The 22,996-nt window shown below is 42.4% G+C and overlaps 1 protein-coding gene across 1 annotated transcript in view; it reads right to left on the bottom strand.

Moving 5' to 3' along the window:
• The window catches only part of UNC5C (unc-5 netrin receptor C), a 154,794-nt gene that overhangs the window by 17,201 nt on the left and 114,597 nt on the right, over positions 1–22,996 (bottom strand). The window contains exons 12-13 of the mRNA XM_042936698.1: positions 14,207–14,375; positions 10,261–10,494 (exon numbers count right to left, since the gene is read on the bottom strand). Of these exons, the coding sequence (XP_042792632.1) occupies positions 10,261–10,494; positions 14,207–14,375 (403 nt within the window). The remainder of the gene's footprint in view (positions 1–10,260; positions 10,495–14,206; positions 14,376–22,996) is intronic.

Below are 22,996 nucleotides of genomic sequence, written 5' to 3'. Positions count from 1 at the left end.
CCCCAGTCGTAAAGCCACCAGGAGCAGGCCCCTGTGCGTGTGAGTCCGTGCCCACCGGGATCTGAGCAGTCCTGCAGCATGGCTGCTTCCTCAGCTCCGTGGCTGCCCAGCGCAGGCTCTTCAGTGGCCCTGAGTGAGGGCTCTATTGATTCAAGGGGCCCGTGAGGGATCGCTCGAAAGGCAGGGACACGAGATTCCACAGTAGAAACAAGCGGCTTGCACAATAACCAATTAAACCAAGACATTATCCATGCCAAGCTATTAGCCTGGGCCACTTAAGAGCCACAATAAATCTAAGCTGTTTTAAAGGCCTGTGCATACGTACAAAGGGAGCATCTCTGGCCTGTACCCAGAGCTCTCCCAGGCTCTTAGCCTTGAGGATCGGCTCTCATTAAGGCCTCACTGGGCAAGGGGAGTGGAAGGAGCCTTACAGCTCCCACACTCTGGTTTTCCTAACCCCAGAATTTTTTGTGCGGCATTATTGCTGGGGCTAGACCACATCTGCCTCCAGGCCACTTGAGTGTCAGTCTCTCAAGGAGCTCACAGGAGAGCCCCCAGGCGACAGAGCTGCTGGCACTGGAGATACTTGAAGCACTTGTTTAAGAATGTGAGAAGTCTCTGCCCGAGGGGACTTTTTGCCAGGAACTGTGTGCAGTGCTGGGGCCCTGGCTCTGCTCCCCACACTCTGTGCTCACCCTCCTCTCACTCAGAAACCTGCCTCTTCTCTCCCCAAGGCTCCCAACCATCCATACCCCCTCCTTTGTTGGAGACACTTGTTTTAGCTTCCAGTTCCTCAAGAAGTGCCATTAGCCATTAGCTCCCCCACCCCTCTCTGTTTTCCCACCTTGCCCTCCTGGCCCTCCTTTCCTTTTCTTATCAGAAATCTTACCAGCTAGAGAACGGAGGAAGCAAGTTATTAAACTCGAAGCTCCTATAACGCATTAACATTTCTTCTGGAAGAAAGAAGGTTGGAAGGAGGTTAAATCAAGGCTTTGTTTTATGTTGTCTGGCTTTGTTCTCTGTATTGTGGGGCTGTGATTTGTCTGTGCACTCTTTACTCTTGGAAACAGAAAGCCTTGAATTGGCTGTGCTTAGTGCTGCGGAGGAAGCCCGGGGACAGCGGCGCTGGGAACCCGAGCACGTGAGCCTTCTACTCCCCAGGTTTTCAGCCCCGGTTGGCCGTGCCACTCTGCAGACAGGGACCCGCACTCCACGTTCTGTCCCCAGCACCCGACCAAGCACTGGAGACTGTGTTGTGCAGTTCAAGACCCGTGCCCCGCCTTCACCACGTTTGCACCGCGTGGGCCAGGGGTCTCGAGGCCCAAACCCAGCAGACCTGCAGCCTGCCCATGCGCTAAACCTCAGAAGACCAACCCTCAAGGGTCGTGCTGGCTTGTGTTTGAGAAAAAAATCACATCTCCGTTCAGACTTCGTGGAACCTGCCTTGCTCCTGTTAATTCTTGAATTCTTTGTGAAGACCTGCCCTTGTCATCGGGGATGAGAAATTCCTCTTTTTGCTACTGAGGCTTTCTCCACGGTCGCCCCCACAGCTGTGGGCCTGCGTGCTTCCCAGCAGAGGCCACAGAGAGCGGCTGTCCTTCTCTGCTGTGCCCTGCCAGCTTTTCGGCCAAGCTGCTCTCTGTTCCCACGTGCTGACTGCTCCTCTGGCCTGCGGGCCTCTGGCTGCGGAGCCCAGTGGGGCACATCCAAGTGTCGGCCACCTCTCCCACCTGCTCGGGTCACCACCGCCTCACTTTACCACCTATTCTTCCTGCGCTCACACCAGGGTGCTGCACTCCTCCCACTGAGTTTGTCTGCCGTACTTCATCCCTCATAATAACGAGGCTGGACTCCCATGACCATGTGCAAACATTTCCCGTCAAGTCACTTGGTTTTCAGGGCTCTGCTTGCTGCTCCCGCAGCTGCTGCTGCCACGGACGCTTGGTCTGAGCTGCCACTTCCAGCCTGCCCAGTCAGGGCACCTTGTGACACTTTTAAAGCAAAACGCCAGAGTGTGGCACTCGAGGAAGTGATGGTGTCCCTTGTCCACCTCTGGGCGTACTTCTAAGGAAAAGGTGATCTCTCACATCTCCGTAATTAGCAATAGAACTTTTTAGGTTGTTCTAGAGCTTCTGAAGTCATCTTGTATTCCTTTGCACCACTGAACATGTTATTCTTTGATTTCTACATTAGTTCCTATTTTTGTAGTAAGAAATTACCATAAACCTAAATGACTCTAAACAACGCACATTTATTACTTTACAGTTGTGTAGATCCAAAGTCTGACCACCAGACCCACTGAGCTAAAAAGTCAAGGTGTTGGTAAGGCTGCCTTCCTTTTTGGAAGCTCTAGGGGAGAATTTGCTTTTTTGTCTTTTCTACCTTCCAGAGACTGACTACATTCTTGGGCTCAGGATCCTCTTCCTCCATCTTCAAAGTCACCACTGGCACATTTCTCTGGTCTCTCCTTCATGGTTATAGCTCCCTTCAACTGTAGCTGAGAGAAGTTTTCCACTTTAAAAAATTTTTTTTTAAAAAAATATTTTATTTATTGGAGCACCTGGGTGTCTCAGTCGGTTAGGCATCTTACTTGGGCTCAGGTCATGATCTCACAGTTGGTGGGTCCAAGTCCCATGTCAAGCTTTGTGCTGACAACTCAGAGCTTGGAGCCTGCTTCACATTCTGTGTGAATTCTGTGTGAATTCTGCCCCTCCCTTGTTCATGCTCCGTCTCTCTCTCTCTCAATAATAAATAAACCATTTAAAAAATTTTAATGGTTTATTATTTTTTGAGGGAGAGAGAGCACGAGTGGGGGAGGGGCAGAGAGACGGAAACAAAAGATCCTAAGCAGGCTCTGTGCTGAGAGCGGCAAGCCCAGCTGGGCTCAAACTCACAAACCTAACTCACAAATCTTGAGATCATGACCTGAGTCGAAGTCGGACACTCAACTGACCAAGCCATTCATTCAGGTGCCCCCTGAAGTTCCCCACTTTTAAGCACCATGTAATTAGATTAGACCCACCCAGAAAATCCAGGATAATCTCTTCATCTTGAAGTTCATACCCTTAATCATATTTGTGACATCCCTTTAGCCATGTAAGGTAACATATTTGTAGGTTCTGAATATTGTGTACAGGTATCTTTGGGGGCCTTTATACTGCCTATAATGACTTTCATCTTCTCTCTCTTTTCTTTCTCTTTCTCAAAAAATAAATTCAATGTGGCAGGTCATTTCTAAAATATATGATAGGGCCAGGGCCCAGTCTCATGAGAAGGTAATTAAGATTCAGTAAATTTAGATTCACCCAAAAGATCCCTGTCCCTAATGGCTGGCCAAATAGCTTGATGACAAACCTGAAACTCATCCCACAATTACATCATGATTAGATTTAATATCTTCACTGAGCCATTATCTTTAAAATACCGTTATATCCAGACGCCCATCTAGGGATAATGAACATCATCAAATATCTGTTTTGTGCTAGGAAATTTAATAACTTTGATCTCCTTGAATCTTGTAAAGGTGCCTGATGTACAGCAAATGACTGTTAAAGAGGTCAAGTTCAATGACCAGAGCCACAGACCTGAGGAGGGGCAGAACCAAGAGACTTAGCCAGCCTCACCCAAGTTTCCCTACCACACCACATTTCCTTCCATACACTTAGCAGAAAGAAAAAAAAAAAAAGAAAAAAGGAAAAACACATTTGTAACTTTATTACATTTTCTGGTATTATCTAATATTTGTGTTACATGTACAAATATGTTAATTTAATTGCATAGGCCAGCATCCTGAAAGTATAAACATGGGTCATGTTAGTTTTGAGGTTGTTTGAAGGAACCGAAAGAAAAGAGAAGGCTAATGGGGCCAATTCAACAGAGGGCCAGCCTTCATAAGCCCAGAAGAGACAGGCTTGAGGTGTTCTGGGTTGTGTGGGGTCACAGCTGCAGTGGAGGGGGCGTCAGAAGGACAGTGGAAGGCACCAGGTTCCAGGATGAAAACAAAAGCTTTTCCAGGATAGTGTCTCCAACTGCAGCCCAAGATACTGAGTATCGCATAGCCCTTGACTAGATTTCCTACTTCCTTTCATTTTCAGTATTTCTTTCATTTTCTCTTCTTTTCCACATAATATGAGAGTTCACAGAGTTTCTATACTAGACCGCAGCCCGAATCGGGGTATGTGAAAGCTGAAGAAATCCCAAGAGTCTATGCCAAATGACTACATGAAGCGAGCAGCTTATGTTAATTTACATATTTGGTCAGAAATTCATTTGTCAAATACATTTGTCAGAAATTCCAGAAGCATCATATGTGGCCCATAATGTATACAAATAACTCTTCTTTTAGGTTCTGAATCTCAGGGTTTAGTATAAATCTCTCAGAAATTGTATTTTCAGAATTGTAATTCAGGACAGTGGGACAGAAATGATTTATTTCCACATAGTTGTGGACTTCTCCGTGTTTTAAAACTTACCCAAATATCATCTTGTTCTCTATTATTTTCTGGTCTTTTAAGAAAAAATTTTTAATGTTTATTTATATTTGAGAAAGAGAGAGTGCAAATGGGGGAGGGGCAGAAAGAGAGGGAGACACAGAATCTGAAGCAGCTCTAGGCTCTGAGTTGTCAGCACAGAGCCTGACATGGGGCTCGAACCCACAAACCGTGAGATCATGGCCTGAGCCAGAGTCAGATGGTTAACAGACTAAGCCACTCAGGTGCCCCTAATTTCTGGTCTTTTGATATGAGGATTTAAGTCTCTGTAAATAATGGGAGGAAAACACCAATATCATTACTTTAATCACGTGAAGAGGAGGGAAACAGAAAAACTGATCTGTGGCCCAACTCAATCTTTGCAATAGACGGGACCTCTCTGTGTGGGCACAGAATTGCCTCTAAGCCATTTTCACAGTTCATAGCATCTTTGTCTCTCTACATGAATTCAACCTGCACATTGCTCTCCCTGTTCCTTTGAGCACTTGCACGGGAGAAAAATCCACCTGAAAGGTACATGAAAGAACCCCCTGTCTCCCAGCAGCCTTGACTTTTACTCTGGGACTCACCTCTAGCATCCTGATTCTCAGCAATGCTTCTGAATTGTTAAACACAGCTTTTAAGCTTCAGGTGACCATTTCTGCTGTGGGCTTAACAAAACTCAGGGAAATTGTCACCAAGGCTACCGAACTCAAAGAGCTAGGTGGGGACATGAAAGGATGCATCAGGGTTGCTTGAGACTGACTGATGTGGTGGTCTCCTTTTTTTTTTTTTTTTTTTTTTGCTCCCCATCCACATAGACAGTATAAGCACATATGATAAAAGAGTGGGAACTAATATTCTAGATATGTTCACTTCCAGACATCCAGCTACAGTTTTCTCTAATAGCTCTCCAGACTGTAGAGTTCTGAACCCCTGAGAATGTCCTCTGCTGAGCTCCCTCTCTGACCCAGTCCAACATTCTGGGAGGGCTTCTGCCATTCAGGAGAAATCCCCAGCACACAGTGGTAGCTATAAGAAAATATCAAGTCTGGGGAGACCCACTTTAGGGCACCATTTGCTGTGCTGGAGATGGACAGGGGTAGAGGAGTTGGATTAAAGCACAAACAAGGAAGCAGAGCTCCTTTTCATCAGAGCCCAGATGGGATAAAGGGAGGTTGAAATAAAAGGTTTGAAGAGTAAAGGACAGGAGCTAAGGGAGTGTCCCTTGAGTGGTGCAGTAGGAGTCGGGTCACTGCAAAGGACGGAAGGGTTGCCATATAATCAGGGACTTGGAGAGAGCAGGGAAGACTTGGAAGAAGCGCTATGTGAAAAGTGGTGAGTCAAGAAGGGATAAATGAAAGGAGTGTGGACAAGCAGAAAGGGAAAGCTTAGGGCAGCCATCTTGAGAGCAGCAGAGACTCAAGCAGAAATCTATCATTTTCAGAGCAACTCAACAACCTGGAGGGAGAATGGGAGGGCTTGTTCAGGGGCAGTCATCTTTAGCTGTGGAATCAGAAAAATCTACTGTAGCTCCAGTTGGCAAGAGATTTAGAGTGCAGGTGAGTTCCCTGGAGATCTGGGTAAGAACAGAGGAGGGTCTGTGAACCAGGCCACCAGAGGAGTTTGAGGGAGGTCTTCCTTAAGAACCAAAGGTGGCCTGCATGCCCTTTGTGTTCGAGAGATGGAAGGTCAGATATTGTGGTCAGAAACATGGAGCTTCGCAGGTGGAGATCTTGGCAGGTGGAGATGTTAATGAGGGTGAAATCCACAGCATGCCTAAACCGGCGGACAGATAATGTGGGATGATGTCAAGGTTACCAGAATAACTTTGGGCAAAAAACTGTGATTAGTGGTGACTTTGAATCTGAGAGATTGATAGGAATAAAATGAGTGGGAAGAAAGACCATGAGGCAGGTACTGCTAGGCTGGAGATAGGTACCAGGAGATTGGGGGCTAAGGAACAGAAATAGGTCATGAGTAACAGAGTAACAGAATGAGAATAGCAGTAGAAAAAGTCAACCCTACGAGCAGAACAATGCCCCAGAAGTGATCATGGGGTAGGAGAAGTACTGGAACTCTTCCTTTATGCCTTGTGGTTACTTAGAGGGTGTGGTCTTCACCATGGAGAATATGAGGGATGCCATGTGATGGGGAAGATCCAGTTGCCCTTAATGTGAGTAGGTGAATGAAGAGTGGAGAGGATGATTCAAAGGGTGTAGGAGAGTTTGTTCTTAGGAGGATTAAAGTTCCAAAAAGATCCATGGAAGTGTTTAGGATAATAGTTCTTAATCTTGGCTGCACAACAGAATAACCCAGGGAGTATTGAAAGAAAAACCCCAATACCCAGACCAATTAGATCAGAGCCTTTGGGTTGGGACCCCAGAGTGAGTCTTTTTTTTTTATTTTTTTTTTAAGTTTATTTATTTCGAGAGAGAGAGCGAGCACTGGAGGGGCAGAGAGAGAGGGACAGAGAGTATCCCAAGCAGGCTCCGCACTGCCAGGATGGAGCCTGATGTGGGGCTCACAAATCATGAGATCATAACCTGAGCCCAAATCAAGAGTCGGACGCTTAACCAACTGAACCACCAGGCACCCCCGGAGCAAGTCTTTTTTTAAAGCTCCCCAACTGATTCCTATATATGTGGGATGCAGAACTACTGACTTAGGAAGGGTGTGAGTGGGGAGCGGGTGGGCCAGCAGCAGGAGGAGGTGTTTGGAAAGGGCGATGCAGAAGAGAGTATTTATGGGCAACAATGGTTACAGAAGCAGGGAGAGGGCAGAGACTGCTGGGGAACACCAGCAGGCAGGGTGCCAAGAAGGCAGAATTCAGGTAACAAAGGGCCTTTCTGAAAATGAGCCCCAAGGTTCCAATTCAAGCGTGGGTGTTAGGCAGTGTTGCTGGGACTGAACTAATTGTCTCTTCAGTATGTTGGATAGACCCTTTACCTATAACTAGGATTTTGGTATTTCTGCATTATTAAAAGGCCATGAGGTGCAAGAAAGCCTTATCCATTATTCATATTTGTTTCAGGCTAAGTGCTGGATCCCCAGCTACTGAGAATTCGTAAATGTCTATTTGGAAAGCACTGACCATGATTCAAACTGCTCTTGGTGTTGTTTTTACTGCTTAATCCTGTTTGTCAATCTTTCTCAGTGTTGACCATTTGCATCTCTTTCCACTAATTAAAACAATTAAAATAGTTTTACTGAATTATTACTTTTTTGGCATGGATTTGCATGTTTCTGTTGGGAAGAAAGGTCAAGAAAGGTCCTAAGTATAAGAACTATGTGTATGAATATAAAATATGTGTATCAAACATTTCAAGTATGATGTAGATCTTCTATGGCATGCTTTTGACAATGGTTTTTCCGAGAATTGTTACAAGACGGGCCTTAATCAGATCCCATGGCTCCCTACAAATAGTTTTCCCCGTGAAAGAATTTAAGCCTAGGATGATTTCCACCCTGACAGTGTGTCAGAAGTATCACATCTGCAAGGAATATAAAAGAACCATAAGTTTCACACTACAGCTGCATGTTCACATCATTTATTCAGCATCAGAAACTCCTACAAGGTCAGCCATCAAAAACATATCCCGTGTCTCATCCCCTCCATGGACCCAACCTGCAACACTCAGGTTTCATGACCCAGAACTACTTTCTGGATGGAAACTCCAGAAGGAAATACTTTGAAATTTCAACAACAACAAAAATTCTTCCCCTGGTTTTTTCCTTGACACATTTTCTCCCACTTCTCCTTTTCCTCCCCTGGGTGCTCATCCTTGAATAGCTCCTCTGCTGGCTTCCCTTCCTCACCCCCGGCAATGGCAGGGCTCCCCTTGGTCTCTGTTTTCTAGGGTGTGGCTCCTCCAACAACCCACATTAGGGGCGAAGCCTAGACTGCAGTCCCCTGCTCAGGTGTGAAGCCTGCTCTCTCCACTCAACAGCTGTGTGACCTAGAGCAAATCGCTTAATTTTTCTGTGCCCTCAATTGAACGTCTGAAAAAATGGGGTTAATGGTATCATACAGGGTTGTTGTGAAGATTAAATGAGTTAATAAACATTTAGAACCATGCCCAGCACATAGGAAGTTGTCAGTAATGCGTGTTATTTTTAACAATGTCGTTTAACGTATCTCTCTGCTCTCCCTTGATAGTCTCCCTGATCACAGGGATGACAAATATGAGTATTGTAGAGTCGGTTCCTGAGTCTCTACTTCAGGGTCTGCTCTCTGTCCAGAGAGTCACACACACATTTCTAACTGTCCCTTGGGCATCTTTGTCCTGATGTCTAATTCATACCTCTAACTCAATATTCCGAAAGTAAAGTCACCAGAGCCACACCCCAAAGCTACCTGCCCCCTAGGTGTGTTACTATTACTGAGAGGCAGACTGGATCTTCTGCTCCATTCATTGCTGGTCACCAGGTCCGACAGGAGTTACTTGAACAGGACCTTCCACACCTGTTCCCCTCTCCTCACTCTTCTGCTATCAGCCCAGATCTACCATGCTTTTCTTCTTGACTCTATCTTTCTGCTGATGTCAGACTAATATTTCTTTTTTTTTTTTTTTTTAAGTTTTATTTATCTATTTTGAGAGAGAGAGTGAGAGAGGGACAGTGGGGGAAGGAAGGGGAGAGACAGAGAATCGTTAGTAGGCTCCACACTGTCATCACAGAGCCTGACTTGGGGCTCGATCTCATGGTTGGTGAGATCATGACCAGAGTGGAAATCAAGAGTTAGATGCTAAATGGACTGAGCCGTCCAGGTGACCCTTCGCACTAATATTTCTAACATATATTTCTGATCATGTCTTTTGTTGGTTTCAATCTCTCCACTTCCTCTCCAATAACTCAAGACACTGAATCGCAACTCCTCTCTCTGGAAGTTGAAGTCCATCTCAATAAAACTCTTACCTGTCATTTGAGGCTTACTGGAAATAATATGCTAGTATGGAACCTGTATTTACTGTCCTGTGTTTCTTCGTGCTGTTCCCTTCACCTAGAAAGTTTGTATTTTTTACCACTATGCTGGTGAAACTCTACCTTTCATTTGGGCCCAATTCAAATGTTAGCTCCTTGTCAGATCTCCTCAAAATAATATAATCCCCTCCCCCCTCCTGAACTCCCACAGAACCTGCATTCATCTATAGCATTTATCAGACTCAGACTTGTCTCCCAGTCCTTGGCAGACTTCTTTTATGCCTCCTTCCAGATCATAACTTCTTCAAAGGCACTTACGATATCCTTTAAAGCTTCAAATGGGATAAAATGAATTGCAATAATAGCACCAGGAATTAAGCTCATTTATTCTGCAAAGCAGCAGCCTGTTGTCAAATGCTAACCCTCTTTCTCACAGTCCTCATAAAAAGAATGGGAAAGCATATAAATGAAGTGGCACACAAGAGGAACATACAGTGTGAGCAATTACGCCAATTCCTTTTATAGGAAGCACACAGCTGAGATAAACATGGAAGCAGATTATTTACCATCTACGTCTCGTTGCCAAATTCTCCTACTTCTTCTAAATTTTTCATTAAAGGAAATCAAGGAAGGTAAACAAAAGTAGCCCTTGGGAGGAATCAGCACAATGGAAAACCACTCATTTATCAGCATGGCCTCAGAGAAATGTTTCTTATTTTTTTTAAACTGCATCTTTTGGGGCCGGATACTTGTGTCTGCGCACTGAGGTGCACAAACACATACACATGGTCTCTGGGTGGGCGCCGCCACACCAAACCTTGGCTTCAGTGCCAAGGGAAAGAAGGAGGGTCAGTCAGGAGAGATTTACCTTCATGGCATCCTGGGTGTCATCCAGACAGTAGACTCGAACACTGTACTCCAGAGACGAGCAGCAGAGTGGTCCAAAGATGGCTAGCTTCAGGCGCTTTGCGGCAGCTTTGGTGGTGGACTGCCCCACCAGGGCGTAGGTGCTTAGGTTCTCTGTGAGGAGGTGGCAAGCCTCTGCATCCAGCTGAATGTAGCAGGGGGTAGTGAAGTTTTCCTCCCCAACCACAACCACATCCTGCAGGACAAGAAGGAAGGAGCTGTGGTTGAGCTACTGTGGGTTCTGCTGGCCGCCATGATGGTGGCCAGTATGGCAGATAGAACAGGACCTCTTCTGCTAAGGTTTGCTCATCCTTTTCTTGTTTTTTTTTTTTTTTTTTGGGGGGGGGGAGTTGTTTTTGTCACTCTCAGGCTTTAATGTAGCTCTTTTTCCATTCTTAATCATTCTCTCCTTTACGTCCCCTTGCCTTCATACTGCCAATATTCTTTATTTCGATGGCCCTCTAGTTAGCGTTTTTGATCTGAGAATCTACCTCACTGGAATCAACATAAAATTCCAAAAGAAATCCATTAGTTATCCTCCTAATTTCAGTGTACCTGAGTTTATTACTTATGTCTGAGAATTTAATGTTTTATTTATTTATTTATTTATTGAGAATGTAATGTTTTAATCTCTAAGTTTCTTATTGTTTCCAAAAGTACTGTTTTATTTCAATGTCATGATAGTGTAATAGGTTTTCCCCCCAAAATCTAGGGGTTTGAAAAGATTTAGAGAGATTAAAGAATTACACAATACCATTCTACTGTGTTCTTCCAAACTCACCCACCAATTACTTTTCAAAAAGATACACTGCTTTTCCTCAATAACCTGGGTTACTGGACTCCACGGAAAGTACAACATAGTAAACTCAATGCCTTTAAGACACATCTCTCTGGTTACAGAGCCTATCCTTCTAGTTTTTGAAAATATTTAGCAAGAAGTAAAAATAAATACAAGTGATGAGTATTGTTAAAACAGTTACTAACTCAACCAAGTTTTGATTTATCTGAATGACTGAGGCCACGGAAGAAATCATCTGAAAGACCAAGTGTAGGACTCATAACCTAAGGGTCATAATTCCGCATGCCTCCCAGGGCAGCCAGGTATTAGGAATAAGTGCGGCAAGTAAGGCAGAAGACAATAGGGAGTGGAGGAGATTCTGGTAAAGCAGAGCACAAGTCTGTCTAAAGAGCTCGGTTCCCACTTGTTTCAGCTCATCACAGCTATGCAGGAATGTAGGCCCAGTGAGAAAACAGCCTGGAATCTTTCAAGACACACTGGAAGTTCAAAGTTTTATGTGAAATTTTCCAACTTTTAATTAATTCAAATTTAAAAGAAAACTTCATATGAGTGAGATAAAATACACATGTGGGCATGATTCTGCCTCTGCACTAGGCTACTTAATCTTCACAGAGGCAGGAACTGTGTCTGCTTTGATTCCCACTATAGCTCAGTGGGCCTGGCTCATGGTGAGCAAATGGGTTTTTGTCCAAAAAATGAATGGCTGTGTCATCATAAATTGAGTCTCAACGATATGAAAGAAGTAGCCGCCTGGGGTGGTTGTTTATTAGTTAGATCTTACAACATCAACTGAGCTATAGTAGGAGTTGGGTTGAATACCATTCATGAAATTATTTCTTCATCTGAACCTGTACTCCAAGATAAAACTTACACTGAACTGGCAAAGAGAGAAATTCAGCACCTTCAGGTTTATTTTAGCCCCGAAAGGACACATGGAAAGAAGTGCTCCCCCCCACCCCCCAGCAAGGTGAGGGTAAGCCTCAAATATCATCCAATGAGCATGTTACAGAAAGCCTCCAGTAAGATACAGTCAGGAATAGATGCTCCACGTCCCTGCCACAGGTATAAGAGTGTATTCTTTTTTTTTTTAAGCATAATTTATTGTCAAATTGGTTTCCATACAACACCCAGTGCTCATCCCAACAAGTGCCCTTCTCCCTGCCCATCATCCACTTTCCCCTCTCCCCCCCCCCCCATCTACCCTTGGTTTGTTTTCAGTCCTTAAGAGTCTCTTATGGTTTGCCTCCCTCCCTCTCTGTAACCCCTCCCCCACTCCCTCCCCCCCTCCCCCTCCCCCATGGTCTTTTGTTACGTTTCTCAAGATCCACATATGAGTGAAAACATATGGTATCTGTCTTGCTCTGCCTGGCTTATTTCACTTAGCATAATACTCTCCAGTTCCATCCACATTGCTGCAAATGGCCAGATTTCATTCTTTCTCATTGCCAAGTAGTATTCCATTGTATATGTAAACCACATCTTCTTTACCATTCATCAGTTGATGGACATTTAGGCTCTTTCCATAATTTGGCTATTGTTGAAAGTGCTGCCATAAACATTGGGGTACATGTGCCCCCATGCATCAGCACTCCTGTATCCCTTGGGGAGATTCATAGCAGTGCTATTGCTGGGTCATAGGGTAGTTCTATTTTTATTTTTTTGAGGAGCCTCCACACTGTTTTCCAGAGCGGCTGCACCAGTTTGCATTCCCACCAAGAGTGCAAGAGGGTTCCTGTTTCTCCACAACCTCACCAGTGTAAGAGTGTATTCTTAAGCATTGCCCTGTTTTACTCTTCTTGTCTCTTTATTTCATTTTATTGTTCTTGCTACTGTTATCATTACTCAAGTCCATAAATAGACATCGTATTAGGGCATTAAACAGAGAATTGTGCACACAGTTTAGGATCACTTGAGATTAAGACGTTGGGATGTTTTTGAGATAAATCATTTCAAGCTTAAATGGAATTGAGGTTAAATCTGGTTAAGTCTGGTCATAACTCAACATAAAGTTTACCCCTAGACTTCAGTCCTGGACTTTCAGCCCTCTGGCAAGGAGTGATCCCATCATGTGGCCAAGGGAACATGACCACAGAAAGGGTATCCCTGGGATACCCTTCTAACTCAAACACTACTTTTCCCTAAAATACTGAAGGCTTGAATCTGAATCTTCACATACATTTTTTTCTGAAAATTTCTTTCCTAAAAGAAAAATACCATAAGTAATCACAATGTATATAATATTTATGGATTGGATATTTTGTAATGGTGACACAAAATACAGTGGTAGCTTTCAAAACTATTAGACATTTTTTGATATATTCCTGAAATATGCTTTCTCAAGAATACTCTAAAATGTGATTTTTAATATGGCTATTTTCCATTTAAACAACAGGTACTGTCTTTCCAAGGGATAATAATGAAAACATGCAAGCTTTTTTTTTTTTTTTTAAGGTATTAGGTATAAAGTGGTCATGGTATAACAAATTCTTTTGCATGTAACTTCAGGTGCTGATGGAAGGATTCTGCTGAAAAGAACAGGATCTGTTTAAGGCACTGTCCTTAACAGGTTGTGATGGCAACAGACACACATAGCCAAGATGTCACAGGTGTTCTTCATTCTAGTGGAGCTTCAGGAATGCATTGTTTTTCTGTTTCCCCAAGTTAAGGTCAGAAGAACTATATTCCGGGTATATGTCTACAATGCCTACCATTTTCTGACCCAGTTGCAATGTTTCTTTACCTGCAAATTTAAATATATATATATATATATATATATATATATATATATATATATATATATATATCCCTTCCCAATACACTGTATGTATGTTCCAAGGGGGACTTGTGCAAGACTCTCAAGTGTACTTTCCTTAGAAGTTAGCCAATGCTTGACCATCATTTTCACTGGGACTACCCATCAGTAGCTAAAGCATTCAAGAACTAGTCTTTCCTTCTTCCTTCCTTCTCACACTCTCTGCCTCTGTCTTTTTGAGTATAAGCTAAAATTCCATTCATGTTCTGCTTTAAAAACAAAAACTTTCCCATAATTACTCCAGTTTATCTAAATGAATTGCTCTTGTGTTCCATCTTTATCCCAACAGAAGCTCACCTCCCACTGCCCCTGTGCTGCCTGGTTCTTGAGCTGTATCTTCCAGTCCTCAGTATTGGGATCTGCACAGTGATGCATAGTGAGGATGACGGGGCGGGTCAGCAGGGCTCCCGGAGGCCCACAGCTCACCACAGGGGTCAAGAGTGTCTGAGTGTCTTCCATGGGTGGCCTAGAAGAAGAGCAGAGATTGGCATGAGTGACATTTCCATAGCATGTATGTACTATGTATTCATTGAGATTTTAGATCTGAAGTTGTGCAAATTGTTTCTTCTTGGGATTTTTGCGGGGGTGGGGGAGGGTGCAGAGGCAGAATTATATGGGAAGATATGTCCTTTATACCAATACTTTCATCTTCAAGACTGGAGAAATTTATGATAACAGTGAATTTGCCAGTGTCTCTTTGATCCCCTTCCCCCAGACACAGACAGACCTGCCTTTGGTAATTTTCTTTGAATTCATGTGCAGATACCTTCAGGATGGAACAGAAAGGAATAGAGTCCTTATGAGGTTACACAACCATCCTTTCTTTTTTTTTTTTTAATTAAAAAATTAACTTTATTTATTTATTTGAGAGAGAGAAGGAGCAATTTATTTATTGAGAGAGAGAAAGAGAGGCAGGGCCAGAGAGAAGGGGAGAGAGAGAAGCCCAAGCAGGCTCTGTGTTGTCAGCTCAAAGTCCAATGTGGGGCTCAATACCATGAACTGTGAGATCATGACATGAGCTGAAATCAAGAGTCAGATGCTCAACTGACTGAGCCAGCCTGATGACCCCACAACCATCTTTTCTGATAATACTTGCCATTACTCTCACAGGGTTTTAAATACTTTTAATTTATTTTTAGGACCTAACTTGAAAAATACTTCAAAAAAAAAAAATCACTTCAGAGTAAGGACACCCTAGAGCTAAATTTCTTCCAGATGACTTTCAGGGATAATTCAGGCTAGTAAAGCAGATTCATTGTTTCACATATGACCAGGCAGAATACAGAACTGTGTTCTATAGTTCTAGAATTTAAAATGAAATATTTCTACTTGTATACTTCATACTCAGAGAATTGGGGTGGAAAGAACCTCAAAGATCTAATTTTTTTTTAATGTTTATTTATTTTTGAGAAAGAGACAGAGTGAGAGCAAGGGAGGGGCAGAGAGAGGGAGACACAGAATCTGAAGCAGGCTCCAGGCTCTGAGCTGTCAGCACAGAGCTCAACGTGGGGCTCGAGCTCACAGACTGTGAGATCATGACCTGAGCTGAAGTTCGACTCTTAGCTGACTGAGCCACCCAAATGCCCCAAAGATCCAAATTCTTTATTTCCACGTTTTTTTTTTTTTAACTTTCTTCAGTCATTTCCCTAACAAGATTGTAATCAACAAATAAATGGATAAATTAACCCAAAGCTGATATGTGAGCAAGTAGTCCCAAAGCATGGGGCAGACTGCCCAAAGTCTTAAAACTAACAAGTGTTAGCGTGGGGACTAACGCCAATGCCTTCTCAACACAATACTCAAAACTACTCTGTCAGAATAGTGTGGATAAGAGATCATGAGCTGAGTGTTTCAGAGGAGGCAGGACCCCTGGGGTCAACAAGCACCACCTTCCATACAAAGTAGGAGCCTGTCTACAATATGCTGGCTTGTGGCTGGTGCTGTAGACACATTCAAAATGGTGCTCCACTACTATTGAGGGTCACCTCACATATTATCGATTCAAACCTACAAAACGTTCTTAGGAGAAATACAATTTGTCTTCCTGATCCTTCTTTCCACATATCTTTGGCCTGCTTTCTCTCCACTTCAGCATAAGAGCCTTTCAAATATTTAGAGATTGCTATGATGCCTCTAGAAAGTCTTCTTTATTTTAGACCAAACATTCTCAGTTTTTTAACTAGAAAAGCATGGTTTCCAGATATCTCCCTATATTTCTACCTTCATCGTTATATAGATGTCCATTGGTGTTCCTATGTCTTCACTAAAGTAAGGCATCTGGAAGTGAATATCATACGCAAGTAGGCAGCATAGCAGGGCTCCTATTTTCCTTGATTTGGAATACATAGTTATATCAATGCCTAACAAAATTGTTGCCTTAGGTTGTTCTCAATCAAATAATTATTTATAAATGTTATTGCAGGCTTGAGTTACAGAGGAAGATGGAGATAATATAAAGCATTTCCTTTATAAAATGAGGCAATGAAGCCCCAAGGAGGATAAGTTATTTGTTAAAGCTAACTACCCTGTGTATTCATAACATGAAAGGCTCTTAGGCTAAGTCTCTACAGTTTTGTGGTTGCAGCAATGGCTTTTGAACATATGTACAGAAATTTACATTTGGTTATTTAATTTCACCTTAACAGTTGCAGAGAAAATTTCAGGGTATGTATTTCTTAACACTGTCTTTTCTCCAAGTATAGGCTATCTCTTCTAGTCTTTCATCCTCTGTAGAACTGATTTGCCTGCCACTTATCTTCTCGTTCCAATCACTGTTGACATTGTAGCACAAGAATAGGGCAAAGATAAAGACCTTTTTAAACATACTACTTGAAACCTCTTTCTAGTCTGACATCAATAATTTGAATTTTCTGGTTTAGCCAAATATAAACCAATTAAAATATACATTGTCCAGTTCATATCTTTCCATTCATTCACGTGGATGTTATAAGGGACATATCAAATTCCTGTATAATTGTGATGGCCACTTGAGAAGGATTTTCCTTTAGGATTTTTTTCCTCATCTATGGTTAATATATGAATATACTACACAATCTAGAAGTTAGCTTAAATCTATGGCCTACCCTAATTTAACACTCAATGAATGACAACAGCTGCTTGATATTTTTATATATAAATATATATACATCTTTAATTTATAATATACACATTTTATATACTGTTGGAAGACAGTTCTCCATGGATCTTTCATGTTTCTGCATGTCTCTTCAAGGCGATTGTATAGCAATCACCTTGGAAGGCAACGATAGTGCTGGTCTCTGGAGTACAAGGCAACCACATCCACTTCCCATTATAAAAAAACCCATGTTCTCCAAGCTCAGAGGTCCTTCCTGGAAGGCACCCACTGAGTGTGTACAGATCATCTGACCCTCTCTGCATCTCCCTTCTGGCACTGGGGTTTTGTGAACTGGCACAAAAACGACAAAACTCTGGACAGTGTTATTGCTGTAACAAACTGTCCTTTGTCTCTGCCCCAGAAGTACTGTGTCATCTATCAACATCCACCAGACTGTGGCAGCCAAGGTAACGTCAAATCTTAGAGTCCTTAGCTCCTGACAAGTATTATCCTCAGTTCTAAGAACTCAATTATACTTTGACATATTTTCTCCTTAATAAAACTGGGCTATCCCTCCCTCCTCTCATTCTAAAATGTCATTAGGATCTCACCAACTTAAGGGTTTTCTTTCTTCCTATTTAGAAAGTAAAAGCAACTTTTATCTCCTTTGTCTTTTAACATCATCTCCATCCTCACTGAATAACAGCACATTTTTATTGAATCTAAAGTTATCCAAGTACTTGAAAATGTACTTTTGGGAATAATAAGGTTATTGGCAGCTTGCGAAGTCTTTATCATCTGCTTCATCCCTTAGTTTTCATTTCCTTTTAATCCAGTTTTTCTTCCTTCATTCCAGTCTGAAATTCATTTTCTTAGTACATGAGTGACGTTTTGGTTTCATTGTGGCATAGCTGATATTATACTATCGGTCCTAAGCGATAACCTTATGCTTGCTAATTCTACTTTTCCTACCATGGCAACAAAACACAACCAAAACAAAAAACAGTGACTACATTTTCGTGAGCACAACTCTTACCTTTTGGTCACAAGAGTACCTTGAGAAGTGGGCATTAAACTTTTAAGGAAGGAGACTTAAGTGGAATCCATTTCAAGTGGTCCTTGCTATATAGTTGGAGATTGGAAACATCTGCCCCTCAGTCTGCTGTTAGCAGCCGGTGCTTGAGGCAGAAAGAGGAGGGGTTCTTCTCATCACTGAGTTGGAACAGAAGGGAGAAGCCTCCCTGCTGGGTTGGGGAGCTGTCAGACCTGTACTGTCTAAGCACACCCCTGGCATGCAATATTGATGGGCACCATTCTTGAGGGAGGGATAGCAAGGGAAGGAAGGGGCAGTAGGTGTCAAAAGAATTTATTAACCCAGTGAGGTGCAAGAATGTAATGAATAGGGAAGTGGTGAAGCGGAATCCATAACAGGGAATGAAAAACAAAGAAGAAATAATAAGAATCTTTTCGTTTTCAAGATGAAAGAAGTGGTGTTGAAATTGGAAACATTTCCAAGCCTATATGGAAGGAGTGATTGAGGGAAGATTAAGATTTAACTCCGTGAAACCAAAGGTCAGAGTGTTTAAATCCACATTAAGCACGAATATTACAATACATAAAACAAAGCTAGTAGAAATTAAATATAAATAAGCCTGATCCATGTTTTTTTGCAACGGGCTTCGCTCCTATATGTCTCATGAGTTATCTGAGATATTTAGTAAACATTCTATAAATATTAACGGCAGATGACATGGAAATGAGCACAAAGCAAAAATTAGCTGCAGAAGCAGCAATTAAGTAGAAATTTAGTAATGAACAATAATTAAAGTTTCAAAGGCTTTTCAAAGTCCAGTGAGGATACTATCATAGGAAATGCTGGATGGGTTCTGAAGCCTCTAGGACAAAGCCCTCAGAGAAGTGTTTTAGTTTCCTGTCAGAGAGATTTTCTCATCCTTTGTTTGCTGTTACCCGTGAGGAGAACTTCTCCTACACAGAAGTGCACAATTTAGAAAACTTTCATAAAAGCAATTGCATTTGCTGCTCATGGCACACCTGCAAGGGAATCAGGATAAGTATGTGTATTACTTCTTTTTCCACAAGAGAAAAATTGAAATCTGGAGACATTCACACACTTGCCTACGGCCTCAAAACTAGTAACAGGCAAAGCTAGATTTCAAACACAAGTGATGTGGTTTCTTTCACACAGTGGTGTATTTTGGGTTACTTATCAGGGTTCAGGGCCTTGAGACTTTTTTTGGTCTATTTGCAAGAGCAAGCCTAAAATTACTTCTTGAAGAGAATCTGTCTCCATCCACCTCTGTGTGGAGACAAGATGCTTTCTAGTAACATGCATGTCTTTTGTCAGGTCCCTCAGGATGACAATCCCACCGCCACCCTCCCCCCCCCCCTCCCCGAGGCTCAGCTGCCTTTTGAAGCACACGGTTTCACATATAACTGGCAACTTGAAATATTTGCACTCTAGGTATCTGACAGGGAATATCTAACTCACTTGCTATCAAAAGCTCAATTGAGCAAAAAAAAATATTTATGGAAGCCACTCTGAAGGGCGTGCCACCATTTCCCCAGACAAGCCAGAATCTATCCCTGGATTAAGCCACAACAGCTAAGTATCGTGCTCTGACTGAATTGATGAGTCCTTGTGGAATTATTTTACTGAATTTATAGTTGGGCCTTATACCATCTACTTACATTGAGGGACACTACCAGGAGTCCTATGAAAACTCACTGCTACTTCAATTTAAGGATGTTGTTAATTGTATTAACAAAAAAATGTCTTCTTTATGTGGAATGAAGGGAGAAATAATTGAGCTTCTCTTGGGCATATTTTTTCCTCATGGACACATGGATTTTATCACTTACTACATTCCCCTCTTGAAAGGTTTGGAATAGTAAATTCATGACCTATTACCAGGAAATATGCTGGGAATGACACCAAATATTTTATACTTTAACTGCTTACCTGACTTTGTTATCTTTTCAAATCTTAATTTTTCTCATTTTCTCAATCTACTTATTTACAAGTTTTTTTTCCCTCCCGTTGAAAAGACTGTATTTTCATAAATCACCTGAAATCATTTCTTTATAAGTAAGACTGCAGTATATGAACACCGTGGAGAGCAGTGAGAAAATAAGATTTACATATGCCTGCACTCCACTCTCTTCCCCCTATACCTGTAGCCTTTTATACGGCTGTATGCTCAAATAAGGACTTGAGGACTCAAAAGAGGAATGTCATTGAGTTCCACTGAGAAATAATAATGTCAAATACTGTTTTACCAACTTCCAAAAACATGTTAAAATAAATCAAAACTTTCTGCTATATGGTTACTTACATAAGAGAATTTTGGCCCGCTATCCTAACATACTACTTTATTATTTATATTCAGTACCTATATATGATAGATAGTTTACATTGCCTCACCACTAACTCGCACCTTGAACTCTTCTTATGCCAACGTCCTGCAGTTGACAAATCCAATGATTTCTTCTTCTTTTTTTTAAAATTTTTTGTTTGTTTGTTTATTTATTTATTTATTTATGAGAAAGAGAGAGAGCAAGCTGGGGAGGGGCAGGGAGAGAGAGCGAGAGAGAAATCCCAAGGAGGCTCCACACTTTCAGGGCAGAACCTGATGTGGGGCTTGAACCTACGAACTGAACTGTGAGATCATGACCTGAGCTGAAACCAAGAGTCAGACGCTTAACTGACTGAACCACCCAGGTGCCCCAATGATTTCTTTTATTCTTCTTTTTCTGTACATTTTAATTTTAAGTATACCTATGTCAACCACTTCTTTCATCTTGAACATCTCTTTACGTTTGATTGTTCTATAATACTTCCAGTCATTCATTCTTTCATTGAAAAATATTCATTGCATAGCCACTCAGTAGAAGCACCACACCAGATGTAAACTCTGTGTTGACCTGCCTTTTCCTTCCACGTTCTATTTCGTTTTGCTCATCACATCCAAACTTTAATAGGAATATTTCCTGAAGCTCTTTCCCCTGGTCTCTACTTTCTGCCTCTGCATTTTTAACCCTCAGAGGATCCACCCACTGGTGACTCCCCATCCACATCTCCGGCGTGAATCCCATATCCCTACCCGCGCACACTGCCCACATTTAGCTCAGAATTTGTCCTTCCTCCTTGAACCACTTGCACTCACAATTTTCCCAGTGCCCAAGGCTTGGTTCCTACACCTATCCTTTGTGTTTCATTACTCTTTTGTGACACTTCTAACCGGTGGTGAAATCTTCTTTCTGAAATATATTTCACTTTCCATCCTCCAGACTCAGGCCTGGTTCTTCCCTTCCCCCTTCACACCTAGTTTATTGCCATAGCCCAACCAGGCAGCCGGCCTACAGGGAGTCTTCCTGTTCCCTCCACCAACTAACTCATCCAGCCTACCTCACCAGATCAATCTTTAAAACGCACTGTTATTCTCTTATTGCTTGGTTGCTCAGAGACCTTCCATGGCTCCCCATGGTTTCCCAAAAAAGTTCTTTTTACCTTCATATGTGGAATGTCTAAGTTGACTTTCTGGCCTTTTGAGAGTATTGCTAAGCAAGGGCAGAATACAGAGAAAAGGGCAATTAACATTGATATTTTTAATTCCAATTATTTTTCAATAAGAAATGACAAAGAGCAAAATTTCAGTCTGAGTCAGACTCATTTTTTTTTTTTTAACTACTACTGGAAACAAGGCAAAAAGGTCCACATTAGTGCCATTAATCATGGAAATTGTATCCACAGGGGAAACAGACGCTTTGTGGCGTCTTCCGAGATGTGTAAAGCTGGAGAGGTAGAAATCATGAGCACGCCCTTACAGCTTTGCTCCCTTGTCAGAGACAGCATGTCCCATTGCTGCAGCTCATTTGGGCTGCTCATCTGCCATTCAGGGTTTTCTCTTAGAGCACATTCAGTAATGATAAGGCCCCCTTGTCATATCCACTCTGCCACACGTAATTAAGTTCACGCCTCCCTTTAGACAGTTCACATCAGCAGATGACCAGCTGGAAAACATCCAGCTGGAAAAATCCCCAGTTTGGGATGCAATAAAGGGAAATCAGGGAGAAAGAAAATGGAGAAAAATGATCAAACTTGTCCTATAAATGACTTGAAGGAACATTCATAGCTCCTGATGCCCTCCCAATGTCTTCCCTGTTAGAAGTTCTGTCTCCGATCGTGTGAGGGCAGAAAGGGTCTTCAGGGAGCAGGAGAAAGAAACTGTGTGTGAGACTGTACCACAGTAAGAAGCAGAGGCCCGGTGCAGTGTCTTGGTGCTATCTGTAAAAGAGGGATGGCATGGGACAGAGCAGAAAAGCTTCGCGGTGAGATCACCTGCCTGAGAATTCGGCCGTCCCTCGGCTTTTGACTGGGAAAAAATTGGCTCTGTGACTTGATTTCCCCGAGCCCTAGTTTTTCGATCTTTAAATTGGAACTCATCACAGGGTTGCAGTGCAGAAATAAATGAAAGTTAAAGTATGGTGAATAAATGGTACCATGTAGTCTATTATTAATATATCCTAAACGACGGAAAATAAGTGACGAGAAGAACTGCTCATTATTTGACACAGTCGTCTTCTTGTGTTTGTTCCTTGTTTCATGGTCTCTCGTGCATGTTTTCTTTTGAGATCTTGAGGTTTCTCTAGCTTCATTTATATAAACAGAACTTCTCTGATGCACACCAAGTTGAACAGAGTAATTCTCTCTGCACCTAACTTCAGGCAGTACGGGTGGCAAGAAATGATTTATAGTTTTTCCTTTTCTTTTGAGTCGAAGGAAAAGGAAAACTCAAAGCAGAAGCGTCTAGCTTTATCAATTTTTTGTTTTCTCTTTCTTTCATCTCATATGCACAATTATTCTTGCCAGGGTGCTGACCGCACCATGGGAAGGAAAACCACACAAGTCACACAATGCACACATCTTTCAGCCTCAGCGCGTCCCTGCAGCACCCCTTAAGGCCTGATTTGCAGCTGAAGATAGCGGTGAT

This window comes from Panthera leo, chromosome B1 (assembly GCF_018350215.1).
Source record: "Panthera leo isolate Ple1 chromosome B1, P.leo_Ple1_pat1.1, whole genome shotgun sequence".
Lineage (NCBI taxonomy): Eukaryota > Metazoa > Chordata > Mammalia > Carnivora > Felidae > Panthera > Panthera leo.
Note: the sequence above shows the minus strand (reverse complement) of the source record. Positions and strands in the feature narration are given on the sequence as shown.